The 14693-nt window shown below is 41.0% G+C and overlaps 1 protein-coding gene across 1 annotated transcript in view; it reads left to right on the top strand.

Annotated features, from left to right (window-relative positions):
• The window catches only part of LOC132979781 (seizure protein 6 homolog), a 138882-nt gene that overhangs the window by 121901 nt on the left and 2288 nt on the right, over positions 1–14693 (top strand). Inside the window, exons 10-16 of the mRNA XM_061045604.1 lie at positions 68–264; positions 2968–3162; positions 4672–4863; positions 7899–8093; positions 10299–10331; positions 11165–11273; positions 12493–12592. Of these exons, the coding sequence (XP_060901587.1) occupies positions 68–264; positions 2968–3162; positions 4672–4863; positions 7899–8093; positions 10299–10331; positions 11165–11273; positions 12493–12592 (1021 nt within the window). The remainder of the gene's footprint in view (positions 1–67; positions 265–2967; positions 3163–4671; positions 4864–7898; positions 8094–10298; positions 10332–11164; positions 11274–12492; positions 12593–14693) is intronic.

Here is a 14693-nt window from a genome sequence, read left to right as displayed (position 1 = left end):
CTGTGTGTGTGTGTGTGTGTGTGTGTGTGTGTGTGTGTGTGTGTGTGTGTGTTTCTTCTTGTTTCAGGTTGAACATCGGAAAGAATGACCTGGTGACTTTTTACGACGGAGATGACCTCACAGCTAAAGTCCTGGGCCAGTACGGAGGATCAAAGTCTAGATTTAAGCTCTACACCTCCACTTCAGACGTCACCATCCAGTTCCAGTCTGACCCAGCAACCAACGTGTACGGCTACGGCAACGGCTTCATCGTCCACTTCTTTGGTAAATCACTAAGCCAGTGTTTGGATTCACCTCGAAATATCAGAGATTTGGAAATCAGGACTTAAGGGTGGTACCCCATTTAAAGAGGCAATAGTCTTCCAAAAGGGTGGCACAGATTAATGAGAGTTGATTTTATAGCAGTAGTTGGGTTCCTATTTTATTTTTTTACATTACTTGAGTCCATATTGTACTCCTTTCCAACCAGTTAATTAAGTCTCAGAGCTCCCCAAAACATGTTTTAGTATGCCTATAAACCCCTCTATTTCAGCCCTGCTCAGAACAGGCTGTTTCTGTGTCTGTACCTTTAAATATGTAAATGAGCTGTGTCTGACCACGCCCCCTCTCTGGAAGGGCTTGGGTGCTTTAGGCTTTCTCGCTCCATGTCCTATTGTTTACGGTGAGAAGGCAGACTCAGAGGGCAAAACAAACACCTAGCTGTGGGAGTGTCACCCACCTGGGGGAGGGGTTACTGCCCTTTGTGATGTCATGAAGGGAAAATCTCCAAACGGCCTGTTTGAGCACACATTTTCTGAAAAGTGGAGCAGGCAGAAGACGGAGAGGATGGACTTTTCTCATAATTGGGGGGTTTCTAAACAGACTAGAGACACATGTGAGTGGTAGAGAACAATGGTAAACATGTATTTTGCATAATATGTGACCTTTAATGTACTAAAGGTATTTTAATGTTACAAGCACAACAAAAAGTATAGCGCTGGAAGTCTTGGGCGCACATGACATCTCTAAATATTTCTCCACGCTGCAAAAAATCAAATTACACTAAATATAAGCCAAATTCATTTTGTAACACCTGATAAAAAAAAAGGTGTTTCAAGATACAGTAATACTAGGACAAATAGTGCCTGGGTTGCTTGTAATGAGTGAATCTGGCTGCCAGTGCAGACAGCAAATTTGACTTCAGTTTCTTGAAATAAGACATTAGATCTCATTTTGAGAAACTGAACACTGGCTAAAAATAAAGTTAGAAAAGGAGGTGATTATGCTGAGGATTAATGAGCCCTAGTTTTCTGAAGAGACCGAGTTTTAACATTCTGTGTGGAGGTACTGCAGCGTAATCTCATTTACATATAAGTTAAAGACAGTAAACGTGGTACTTTTCTTTTTGGCGGTGAGAGGCGGTCGCTGATGATGCTGAGACCTTTTCCATCAATGCAGCACCCCCTGAATAGCCATCACTTCTATCTGATAAGAGTTAATGAATTCAGAGGAGCAGGAGAGGCTGCAGAATACAGATGATGGACAAACAGGAAGAGAAGGAGGGAGAGCTTTTATTACAGTCTCTTCATGAATCTCATTGGTGGAATGCAAACACAGGAGAGCGGTGTCTGTGCCGGCAGGTGTCAGAGAAAAGCTGCTTTTCTGGAGTCCAAGTGCAATTACTGAGCAGTGTTTGTCCACATTAGCCTCCTGAGCAGAGGGCCTGAACCTGCTGCTGTGAGACTGAGCACGTGCAGAGAGGAGCCAGCAGGCCTGGCAGGTTGCAGTCAGCCCACAGGAGAGAGAGAGCGGTCATAATGCTGAAAACAACAATGTTCCAGGAGGGGATCCACGTCAAGCTCTGATATTAAATATGGATTATATGCTTACCAATTAAAGCAGATGCGTACATTTCTCATACTAAAGTGTTAATACACATTTTAATTGATTCAGAAACATTATCAACAACGTTCCAACATTGCAATTATGATTTCTAACATCAAGTCTTAAGTGAAAGGTATTTGTTCCGAGTACCTTAATGCTCCTGTGAGGAGTTTTTAGATGGTAATAAAACAGACAGAAATGAATACTGATGCCTCTCTACAAAGTACAAAAGCAAAACACACCATCAAGAAGGTGATTTACTTTATCTTTATTTTTATTTGTAGTGTCTGCTACAGCTGCCACCAGGTCTGTGTGAGACAAGAACATGCAGACTGGAAGGGTCTTTGTTTATACTTTCCAAAGTTAATACTCAGAGTTTATGATACATCTGACTGTTTGAAGAGATCAGGTTATGCATATAAAGGACAAGATCAACACAGACAAAGACATACCTCTTTGTCTAAAGGGGAACTAAAGATCAAGAGAAAAATAAAGTTTCTCACTGGAGTTTTTAAAGACTAGATATCTGCACCAACTTTCATTCTGCTGTTATTTCAGAGGCTTAATGTTTGGTCCTGGAGGGGGGAAAACAACGCATGATTAAAATGACAATGGGTCTTCGACTGAAAAAGTTCAGACCAAAAGCAAAGCTTTTTTTTGCCCAAAGAGGATGATTACAAAATCAATGCAAAGTTGCAAGCAAGAAACTGCCTGAGTCTTTGCTGCAAAACCGTCGAGGCTTTGAGATTCTTCTGACATCGTGCACTGAGAGAGAGAAGTCAATCCACATTCTTTTACAAACAAAACAGAACAACTATTTTAACGTTTGTCTTGCAGACAGACCTCACAAAAAGCATGAACTTTTACTGATCACAAACTCGCATCAGGGAGTGGCAAATCTTGCAATATTGAGAGCAAATAGAAACAAAGGAATCCTCCTCAGGGGAACATGACCCTCGTTCATGAATCACATAGAGGCTGATCCACTGACATTTCATTAAAAAAAAAGACATTCCCTGTTCAAATAAAGCGAGTGAAAAACTCAAACCTTGCATTCCTAATAACTCCCTTCTTCCTCTCTTGCCTCCTTTAACCCCCCCGCAGAAGTGGCTCGTAACGACACCTGCCCCGAGCTCCCAGAGATCACCAACGGCTGGAAGAGCACATCTCACCCTGAGCTGGTTCAGGGCACCGTGGTGACCTACCAGTGTTACCCTGGTTACCAGGTGATAGGGGCCGAGCTGCTCATGTGCCAGTGGGACCTCACCTGGAGTGGAGACCTGCCGAGCTGTGAGAGAGGTGAGAACACACAGAAAAACAAACACTGCTTCATCCAGTGAAGGTGGGAGAGAGGGAGGATACGAGTTTGATACCTGAGAGTGTCGGCCACTCAATGAAGGAGATTATCAATTTAGACAAATATGACTAAATAAACTTGTCAAAATCTATTTAAATGTGTTCATACTCCATTCTTAGGCCCTTAGGTACATGCCAGTAATCCTTGACATTAAAAAACAATTCAACGTTATCCAATGACCATCGATAACAGCTATTTTATCACAGATAATCGCTGATATTACACTATTTATTCACCAGTCACAAAGCCTTTAATTTGAGTTTTGTTCTATTAAACTAGCAGTTCTCTTTCACCAGCAGAGGGCGCTACATTGATTACAACAAGCATTATCACTCTCTCATGGTCAAGCGGCAATGCATGTACATTTACAAATACTCTCCAGTTGAGTGACCATCTTTTCTATATCTGAACTACATCTGACTCGAGGGATCAACACAATAAATGTGCACAATAATATCTATCTATCTATCTCTACAGATTTCATAGATCTAAGAAATGTGTCTGCCAATAAATCGTTATCGGATTTTGTTTCTCCCCAATATCTTTATTGGGCCCAAAAATCCCATATTGGTTGGGCCACAATAGACACACACACACACACACACACACACACACACACACACACACACACACACACACACACACACACACACACAAACAGGCAGCAGTGGTGTCTCACTGCCAGCAGCAGATCCACTGGCAGCAGACAGGGGGGGGGGCCTCAGATCCAACATGGCTGACTTCCACTCTGTGTTTCTGGCTGTTCTGGACTCAGAACTGGGCTGACTGGATGCCGGGACAGACGCAGCTCATTTCTTAATCCCTCCTCTGTGGACTCTGGTGTTACCAGGCTCAGACAAACAGATCTGCAGGGTCTGATATATTTCCTTTACAAACACAAACCCGTGAGACTCTGAGCCAAATCTTCTGATAGAAGATCCGGCTCTGCATCTCTGCATTTTTTTTTTATTACGTTTTTAGCAGCATGTCTGCAAAATGTATTTCTAAAATATTTTGCACCCTTTGCACTGCCTGGTTTGTGACCCTTTGAACTAAATATAGAAATACAGAAGTACATAAAACCTTTAATATTTTGCAATAAAATACAGCATCTTCTTTTGTGTCTTTCTGCAGACTTCTGGCACTTGATGCAGACTTAAATGGATTAAATTGCCCTCAATATTTTGTGTAACCTTTTAATTTAAGGTTTGTCTTGTGCACCTTCATAATGCTTAACTTGTGTGCTACATAATTAACATTTAAATACCAGATTCAGTTCATCTTTAAGTCTCTTACTTTACAACCCGCTAGGTAAACATGAGAACAAATCTTCCTGTTTGCTGAAGCTGAGATAAAAAAAAAGTCTCTCTTTCTAGGTGAGACAAAGGTAGACTGAAAATACTCGATGACAATAACTCACCCTCTTTTTTCTTTTCTTTTTGTCCTGTCAGTGGTTTCGTGTCCTGACCCTGGGAAGGTGGAGCACAGCAGGCGGGTGCTGTCCGGTCCACATTTCACCGTGGGTTCGACCATCCAGTACGTCTGTAACAAAGGCTTCACTCTGTCAGGAAACAGCCTGTTAACCTGCTTCAACAGAGGATCTGCAGGACCGAGGTGGAACCAGAAGCTGCCCCGGTGCATACGTACGTATACCAGTTAAAAAGGTTTCTGCAGGCCTGTGGGGTAAAAAAAACAGAAACTGGAGTCAAATCATGATGTTAGAAAAATAGACTTAATGCCTCAGTGTGCTTCGATTAAAGTTTTTGTTTTTATCATCCAATAGAACCCGAAGGCGGTAACTTGGGTTTAAAATAAATCTAGGGCAAGAATTAAAACTTTAATCAGCAACACCAGGGATAACTCTCTATTTCATTCACAAGTGCTCCTGCTGCTAGATGTCCAATGTGTCCTTCATGGGTAAGACATTTAAAGGCACTGACACACCAAGGAGATCGTCGGCAGTTGGTCCTAGTTAGACTGTCGGTGAGCGATCGTCGCCCTAGTTTTTGCGGTGTGTCCAGCTCTGATGGTGTGAAAATGGTCTTGTATCATAACAATGAACTGCCGCTGCCTGCTGGCATGGAGAGTTATTTCCTCTAACACATGCACAGAACATACCTGGTGGTTGGCCGTCGGCTGCAGTCTTTGCGGTGTGTTCAAATACAACTTTAGTTCTACACTAGTTCTTTGCCGCCTGCTTGGTGTGTCAAAGCATTAACCCCGAGTTAATCCTGCTGCTTTGTCGGCGGCGTATGAATATGAGATTAGTCAATACTGATGGACACTTTACATAGCAGCCTCTACAATCAGTGTGTGAATGGCTAGGTGTGAGCTGAGGTGTTAAAGTGCTTTGAGTAGCCATTTACCATTTCTAGCAGAATTTACACTTTCATTCTAAAAGAAAAACTAGTTATCTCCTCGTCTGTTAAATTGTTTGAAACAGAAATTGTATATCAATTCATTACATTTGTATTAAATCTTCTTTGAACATATATGAGTTGTGTAAACTTCTCATACTGACAACAACCACGGCCGTGACTCATACTTGAACTCATGAATAACTCCTGGTTTGTCATGTTTCCTTAAGAAACAGCCTGCAGAAAAAAACATCAAAAAAATGTACAAAATCTTCTTAATTTCCCTTTAAACCCTTTTTTAAAATGGACTATATTTAACATCATACCCTCCAGGGTCCACCAGAGGGGCTTTAGATTTGTATTGTGTGTGTCTGGTACGAGTATATGACACAGTTTTCTTTCTTTAACGAGCCGCTCACATTCGGAGGACTTAATTAACCTGGTTTCAAATTAAGGTTTGAGTGTCCCAGGATGGCCTAAATCTGCCGGAGAGAGTCTTCAAGCTGACAAGACTGAACATATTGTTTTATTATACAGCTGTCAGCAATTCAACAGCAGAAAACACGAGCCGTTATTATCTCAAACTGGTAAACAATTCCCGCTTATGGAACATATAATGTCTTATAATCGAATCTACTTAGTTTCTTTTTTTCATTGGAGATTGTGGTGGAAGGTTTTCAAATTAAATGTAATCATCTTCTTCTTTTGTTTCTGATAAAGCTGCAGACGAGCTAAAAGTGCGTCGGTCTGATTAAAATATAATTTCCTCTTCAAACAGCCTCGAAGGCATTAACCTCATTTGCATGAAGGCCTCATACTCTGCCTCACCTACTTTCTAGGTGGAGACATATTGCAAGATGACACTGACTAACAATTAATTTTACTGGACAACGGAAATTACAGTGGCGAAGACAGGCGGGTCATTGTTATGCATGAGATGGAGATCATGAGAGAAAAAGATGATTATTACAGGGTGTGTCCCAAAAAATTAAAAAAGGAAAACTGTCATTTCTAAATTCTCTTCAGCTTCAGAAGGGAACGACTGCAGCCTAAGATGTCAGGAAAGACATGTTTTCCCTCTTTAATTAGGTTCTTAAAGACCTTACATGTAATATCTTTTAGTTATACTCCAGGATGATCCTTATGGCAGTCCATCATGTTTGAATCCCAAACATTTAGACGTTTCTGTGGTCAACGTTTCTGTAGCATATAGGTTCTTTTTCACAGGTTTGGATCGCTAGCCCCAATCCCAACCGTCCACCATTTCTGGCTTCTGCCGTGTTTTGGAGTTAAGTTCAACCAACAAATGCTGCAACCAAAGGGAGCATTTCCCACCAGCAGTGTGAGACATAATCTACATTTAGGGACTTGCAACATTAAAGGCACTTCCCTGCTAAGTGTGTACTGTCAAATTGTCAGGTCCCCCCTTCGGGTGGTCATGCAGACCCAAAGGGTACAATGGCACCCTTTCCATGAGTCCAAAAATCTGCAGACTTTTCTGCGTGACTCGGCCAGTTAAAAGCAAAATTGTGTTGTTTTCCTGACCCCTGCACAAACAGGACATGGATTATGTAGGGAATAAATCATAAAGGCAGATATTTAACACTAAACACCTTAACACCTGCACTGCTTTTCTGGAATATTTCAGGACACGCTGCCTCGAAAATCTTCCTGACTTTCCGGTTCACATTTGCACCTTAGAGCAGGCAACTGTCACTGACGTAAAAAAGGACAACAAGTAAATCTGAGATTGCGGACCAAGCGACAGAGTCTATCACTATGATGACAGTTTTATATCAACAGTATTCGCAGTGGCAAAAAATGAGGGGTTGATTTTGAGCACGGCGATCGAGCCAGTTGAGCACCGGTCACGTGATGTAGCCTAAACATCATCGCCTCCATCAATCCTCTAAATTTTTCTGTCTGCAAAAAAATAGGGCTTTTTGCGTTCACACATGCAGCCCGACATGAATATTTCAGGGCATTTTCAGGAGTATTTTGCATGTATGAAAGCGCAATTTTAAAATAAATTTAAGGAAAAAAAGGCTGTGATCTAGAGAAACGTTGGAGTAGTGACGAATTAATTGAATTAATGCAGGATTAAAGAAAAAATCTAGTGGTTCAGTTAAAACGTTTAACTGAAGCTGCTCTGTGTGCAGATCTATCTATCACGACCCTTGACTTATCAGAGACTCAAAAGAAGCTATTATAAATTCATATTGAAAGAACATGATCAAATATGAATCCAAAGCAGGATTGTCTCTCCTGGATTCAGTTTCCTGCACAGTCTTGTTAATCTCCTCTGTCCCCTTTACCTCCAGCTGAGACCTTCGAGCCCTGCAGTCACCCAGGGACCCCCACCTATGGGATCCCCGACTCCACAAAGCTCCACTTCCAGCCCGGAGAGATGCTCCACTACTCCTGCCTGAGCGGCCACCAGCTGCTGGGAGAGCCCGTTCTCCACTGTGTCCCTGGACACCCGTCTCAGTGGAGCGGGTTGCCACCTGTCTGCAAAGGTGAGGAACTGCAGCCTGATGTTTTCTCTGCATTATTTTGTCAACTTCAGTTATAGACAGTGTCAGGCGTGTGCTGAAATTAACGTGACCGGAAGATTTTGATTATACTTTTTATTATAGTTCATTTGCATTATAACGATTTGAATTCTAATCATTTGCAAACAAAAGTCAAAGATATCTCTTATCTTTGAGCTACTGTATGTCATATTCTTTTTAATTTTGACCTGATGGCTGGCTTTAGCTCTTCAATATTATAAAGAAAATTAACCTGACAGCACAATGTTTAAAATGAACATTTAATCTCACTCAGTTTTTGTCTTCTGCTCTGCCAGACGCTCTCAGATTGATATTGATCAGCCGTATAACAACGCATAGTTAAAGTGAAAAAATCACTGAGAGAAAGAAACAACGACAACTTCAACAGTAAAATCTAAATTAAAACAAAGTTTTAGAAAAATCAGAAAACACAACACAACATGAAACAATATAAAACAACTCAGTAAAATTAATTAACAGCTCATACCTAAAAGGACATTTTTACTAAGCTGGTAAAGTGAAATGTGGAGGTTTGCAAATCTGCAATTTAAGTGCAAAAAGAGAGACCTAAGGGTTCATTGCTATTTAGTATATTAGTTGCACTGGGGACAAATGAGACCTGGAGGAGTCTTTTAGTTTTCATCACAGGAGCTCTAAAACAACGGGCTGAGGAGTTGAAGAGAGTTGGTAGTAACTTGCGCATCTTTATAAGAGATGTCACGCACAAACTCTCAGGTGATCAGGAAAACGATCCCACCTCTGTATGACTTTAAAATATATGATCTGTAAATAAAGTCTGTAAACATGACTTAGAATTTACTTAAAATATAACCAGGGAGGATAAATCAGCCTGGGCCCATCAGCAGTTCGACACTTCTTCCACATGTGTGGAGAGGTCTGGAGCCGTTGCCATGACGATGTTAGGAGTGTTGTTGTTTTTTCTTTGAGTTGTCTTCGATTGCTCCGTTCAGGGAGAAGGCTTCAATTTAAATGGTGAAACTTGTGTCACATTTTTTAAGTCAGGCCTCAAAATCAAGTTGAAAAAGGTTCCCCCTCCCCTCCCAGCTCGTTTATCGTTCATATTTAATCTTTATGTGGACAGAATCCTGTTTGTCAGCATCAGAGTGCAGCGAGCTATCAGCGGCCGCGATCCATTCAGAGTAAATCAGGCCCTCTATGTGCTTGATTTAGACGTGAGATGTTCAGCTCATTTAAAGAGTCACGTGATCCTTTAAAGCTTTTTATATTGATTATTATTTCTTAGAGCCTCTGCCTGAATACTTGAACAACTTGAAAGACAATTTTACAAAAAAAGTGCTAAACAAAGAAGAGCGAGCGTGTTTCAATAAAACATTAAAAACAATGTCACAGTGAAACGCTGCAGAGGAGAAATGCTCTTTCTTAAAAAAAAAAGGTCTCTGGATTTTGTGTTCCTGACACTCTGAAGAAGGTTGTTCCAGTCTAGAGGCTGAAATAACAAAAATAGTGGCCTTTAGTCTGAGCTGCACCCTGATGAAAGCACCTCAGGGAGGAGGTGTGAGTGGGGGGGAGGGGGTCATAAACAAACACACAAACAGGCAGAGAGGAGCAGAGACCTGTCACAGCCACAGACATGTGTTTGTAATGTGCTTGTAGATTTCTCTGAAGATTCACAGCCTTCACTGCTCCTCTGCATCACCTCTGTAAACGGACACTCACCTGTGCTGTTGGGAGGAGATCAACACAAAACATATCTGTGTTTAAGAGGCAAAGACAGGAAGCAAATGCCACTTGAAGTTAAATATAAAGCTCACCTAACATTAAAGCTACTCACTACATGAGAGGAGTTGTCGTTTGATTGACTTTTGGATTTGTGATTAATAACCGTGTTGCTGCATGTTACATACATTTGAGCTGGACACAAACATACATTTGAAAACACTAAAGACACACAATAACAAAATGCATTTTCAACATGATCGTTTCAAATGTTCCTTGTTTGCACCACAGTTAAAATGTTACAGCATTAGACTCGTTCTTGGCGCTTGCATCAACTTATGTTAACAAATGTTATTATTATCTAACCAAAGTGAAAATGTACAGTATGCACTTCATTCTCAGTCAGTTTTTTATTTTTACATTTATTACACTTTGCCACCTCTTTAACATTGTTTGTGTTTTTCTCCTCAGGCCACCCAGCAGACGACGAGCACAGATTGGATGGTGAGTCCGTTTTTACCTGCACATCTTCCCTCCATACATACATATAGAAAACACATTACAGTAGGTCTAACTAGGGATGTTCCAAGCGGCTAATTTCAAATTTGGTTAAATTTTTATTTTAAATTTTAATTCTAGACTAATTGAGCGGTCTTAAATTAGGAAAACACTGAGAAAACAGTCAGAATTGGGCACAACATATTTCAACACAGCTAAACACAGGATCACTGTATCAGCTGGTAAACTGTCATATCAGTAGGTAAGTGTGGCTTATGTTTGCACTGCTAGCATCGTCAGCCTTAAACCCTTATTGGTCGAGTGATTGACAGCCAACATACATTTGTATCTCCATTTTCTAAATCAGATCCTATCCGTTCACTGTGCTTGTTTACATCCGGGTAATAGAGCACTACAGCAGCATGGCTGTAGCCATTAATTGGAGCTACAGCCATGACTTGTGGAGGTAGCTGCGTTACAGTTTAAGCATTTGAAGTAGTAGCATATCAGGTCTGAATTAATAAAATATTAATAGTTACTTTAACTGACTAGTAATTCTGCTGTCTATCGTTAGGGTGCTGAAATTATACATTCAACCCCATAATTGCACACATCCCTGGGTTTAACAATATTTATTGTATTGCTGGGTGAATTATTACTCCTGAAGTTCTCCCGAACGTGACAACCTTAGTTTATATTTACCAGTTTGAAGTTCAAGAATTTGAGTTATGAAACATGATGAGCATATACAAATGAAGAGTTTACCTTAACAGAAGTGATTCTGACATGTTACCTGTTAACACGTGTGTATTACAACGTCGGCTGTCTTTGTCCACCAGTGTCCACTGCAGACCTCAGAATGGAGGGGGCCCAGGCAGCGTTTGTTGTCATCATCCCCGTCATCCTCCTCCTCGTCCTCATCATCGGGATCTACCTCTACTTCTCAAAGTAGGTTCCACTGAGCAGTGAAGAGGGAGAACTGGTAAAAACAGCGGAGTGAAGGCTGAGCGAGAGATAGATTACATACTCAACAGTCTGTGGAAATCAAACAGATGGAAGGGTTATTATTACCTGACATAAGAAGAAGAACTGACAGGATGAAGATTTCTTTATATTGCTGCATTTTTAGTACTGACTTAAAAAACGCAAAGACTATAGTTCAAGTCTTCAAGTTTTGCTATGGCTGAAGATAAACTTTAAAATACTAACATGTTCTCACTCTTCATCGAGCCCTCAAAGCTCTCTGTATTAGCACTGCTCATGTTTACGAGCGGTACCACCAGCACAGAATCCTGATTAAGTCCTGATGTAAATGAAAGAAACACGAGATTTGTCAAGCATTAAATCCGATTAGGGGCGGCTGTGGCTTAGTCGTCGCTCAAGTGGAACGTTGGAGGCTCGATCCCCCAGTCGATGTGTCCTTTGGAAAGACACTTAACCCCAAGGTGCTCCCTCTGCTTTGTCAGCAGCGTGTGAATGGGATTAGTTAATACTGATGGTCACAATACATAGCAACCTCTATCATCAGTGTGTGAATGGGTAGGTGTGACCTGCGGTGTAAAAGCACATATTTTTCCATTCGTATGAAATTTAAATAAGACATTTCAAAGTGATCTGACAAATATGTATAACTTAAGTTTATTTTCAAGCAAGTGCAGAAATATGTCGAAGAACAAATTAACAGTTTCACCAACGCAACCCTACAACACGTTCAGAAAAAAATACACTGAGGCTTTTCAAGTGTGCAATAAATAGTCCCTTTGCTTTACTAAATATCTATTGAGGCCCCTGCAGAGTGCATCATATCTTAAAATAACATTTTTATCTGATTTTTTGGAAAAAAAGGGGGTTTGGACAGCTTCTGTCTGAGGAGGAAGAAGTCAAAGAGAAGCAAATGTGACTGTTTTTAGCTGAAAGGATATTATATGAATAGATTTCAGAGAATTAGGATCAAGGATTTCAACACATTACTGTGACTAAAAATAAAATATATGACCCGAAGAGAACAGATTTGATGTCTCAGAGGATTAAAAAGAAGAGCTCAAAACATCTTCTTCACAAGTTAAAGCTGCTGCTATTATTCCAGATAATGAATGTAACACACAGTTTTGTGAAACACAATATTTCACCTTTCTTTTTCATGGTTATACTCTGTGTCTGTGCTCAGGGTTCAGAGAAAGCCTCTCCGGCTCTCCTTGGCCTCCAGTTTACCGTATGAAAACATCAGCGCAGAATCTACGTTTGACAACACAGTTCATGAGACGACGGTGAGTGTGTTTGTGTCACTCTGTGAACGTCTGTACAGCCTATATGTGTGTGTTTGACCGGGCCCAAAGCTTCTTTCCCCTGACCCCAAAACATCACTAGAGCCTCAGTTTGAGTCCAGAATATAGGGTTTTACGCACTGAATGATCCCAATCCAAAAACACCCTTTGAACCTATCTTTTCTCTATCTACTGTAGACCATTTTGTCTAGGAATCTTGTTCCCGACTACTTCTTTTAAATTGAAATACACACACACACACACACACACACACACACACACACACAAGAGGGTCTAGCCTCGGAGGGCGCCTGACGTTGGGCGGGTCAAAAAGATTCCAAACCTTTCCAAGAATTCTCCAACCATTGGGAATTCTCTGGTGTGCTTGTTTGATTTTGTTTTAGCCTTGATGTTCAGCACAAAGCCAGAGCTGCTGGCAGCAGACAGTCGTGGAAATTCTCCAAGTGGTTAAAGCTTTTGTTGAGAGGATGTTTCCAAACACGACCCAAAATCCCTGCGAGACGGCGAGGAAGAAGAGAGGCAGCAAGAAGGATAACAGTGGAGTTTAGCTCCCTGAAAGAGTCATTAGAGAAATAAATCTGCTTAGCTGAGATCTGTGACAATCAAACAGGTTCGTCATAGAAACTGGGGAACCCTGCTGTAGATCTTTTATTTTTTCAGTCATTTATCCAGGGCCTAAATCCCTCTGGAGATGTTATGATGAAGAAATATCTGGCTGTTTAAGACACCTGTATGTTTATGCCACCACCTCACATGGCTGCCTTTGTCTATTAATTAAACATAATCATTTTCAAATATAAAACGATACTTGATAAAAGGTTGTTTATTTGCTCCATTCCAGTTCTCAGCTGTCAGACTCTGGCTTTCCCTTTAAAACTTGACAGGTCAAAGGCTGAAATCATGATTTATTGCTGAGAAACTCGAATACTCCAACCACTGAATGGTTGTTGTTGTATTGTGAATAAAATATACCTTATTCATCCCAGAGGGGGAATTCATGGTGTATTCAGAGACATGCTACTCACACAAATAGGTGTGAAATACACACACATAAACAGGACCTATGGACACATATTAATGGAGAGGTGTCAGAGTGAGAGGGCTGCTCACAGGGAGCCTCCAGTGAAGTTGGAGGTTTGGTTCTTTCTGCTCAAGGGCACCTCAGGGGTACTCAGGAAGAGAACAGACACCTCTCCAGCAGCCAGAACACATTCAATAATTTGGTCCGTACTGGGTACTCTTGAACCGGCGACCCTCAAGTCCCCAACCTACAACAGACTGAGCTACTGCTTTGAATCAAAATCTTTTTATTTTCTTCCAAAATTAGAATCTTTCAGTGTACATGTACATTACAATTTATGGAACAAAAAAATGAATGTTGAAATTTTTAGGAAAAATAATACAGCCACAGTTTATGATGTAACATCTTGATTATAGATCATTAATGTTACACCAGGTGTGTTAGTAACTTTCTTTCTCTGTGTTGAATAAACTGTTTTCTTCCTTCTTCCTCCATGCTGGCATTACCCAAGAACAATGAGGTGAGTTAATCCCACCCTGATGTGAAAAAACTGAACAAATCAAATGTATTTGATAAACTGAAACTATTTTAAGGTTCATTTTTGAGCTTTAAAAGCCTTTATTTGAGAGACAAGACAGTGGGTAGAGTTAGAAATCAGTGAGAGAGAGAGTGGGGAATGACATGTCGGAATGGAGCCACAAGTCGGATTCGAATCTGGGCCGTCCACTGTAAGTGGGGTGGCCACTATCCACTGGGCTACCGGCTCGGCTTAATCTGCATTAATGTAGTTAACGTTAGTTAAAATGAAGGACCAGATATTCTCCTGACCTGGCTGTTCACATGTGCTCTTCAAAGCGGGAGACTATCCCGTTAAGACAGGGGGGGGGGGGGGGGGGGGGGTCTGAGTGTTTTCTGCAAGTGTGAAAGCCCTAACTGAAACTGTTTTAACAGTCGCTAAGTTTCATGAAAACATGCCAAATTTAAGATTTTGTTTCTGAACACATCAATGATGTGGGGAAATTGGACTGCAAATAAGGAGTTTACAGGAGGGGGTTATGGTTG

Source organism: Labrus mixtus, chromosome 9, assembly GCF_963584025.1.
Source record: "Labrus mixtus chromosome 9, fLabMix1.1, whole genome shotgun sequence".
NCBI lineage: Eukaryota > Metazoa > Chordata > Actinopteri > Labriformes > Labridae > Labrus > Labrus mixtus.
The sequence above is the reverse complement of the archived record's forward strand: the minus strand, read 5'-3'. Positions and strand labels throughout refer to the sequence as shown.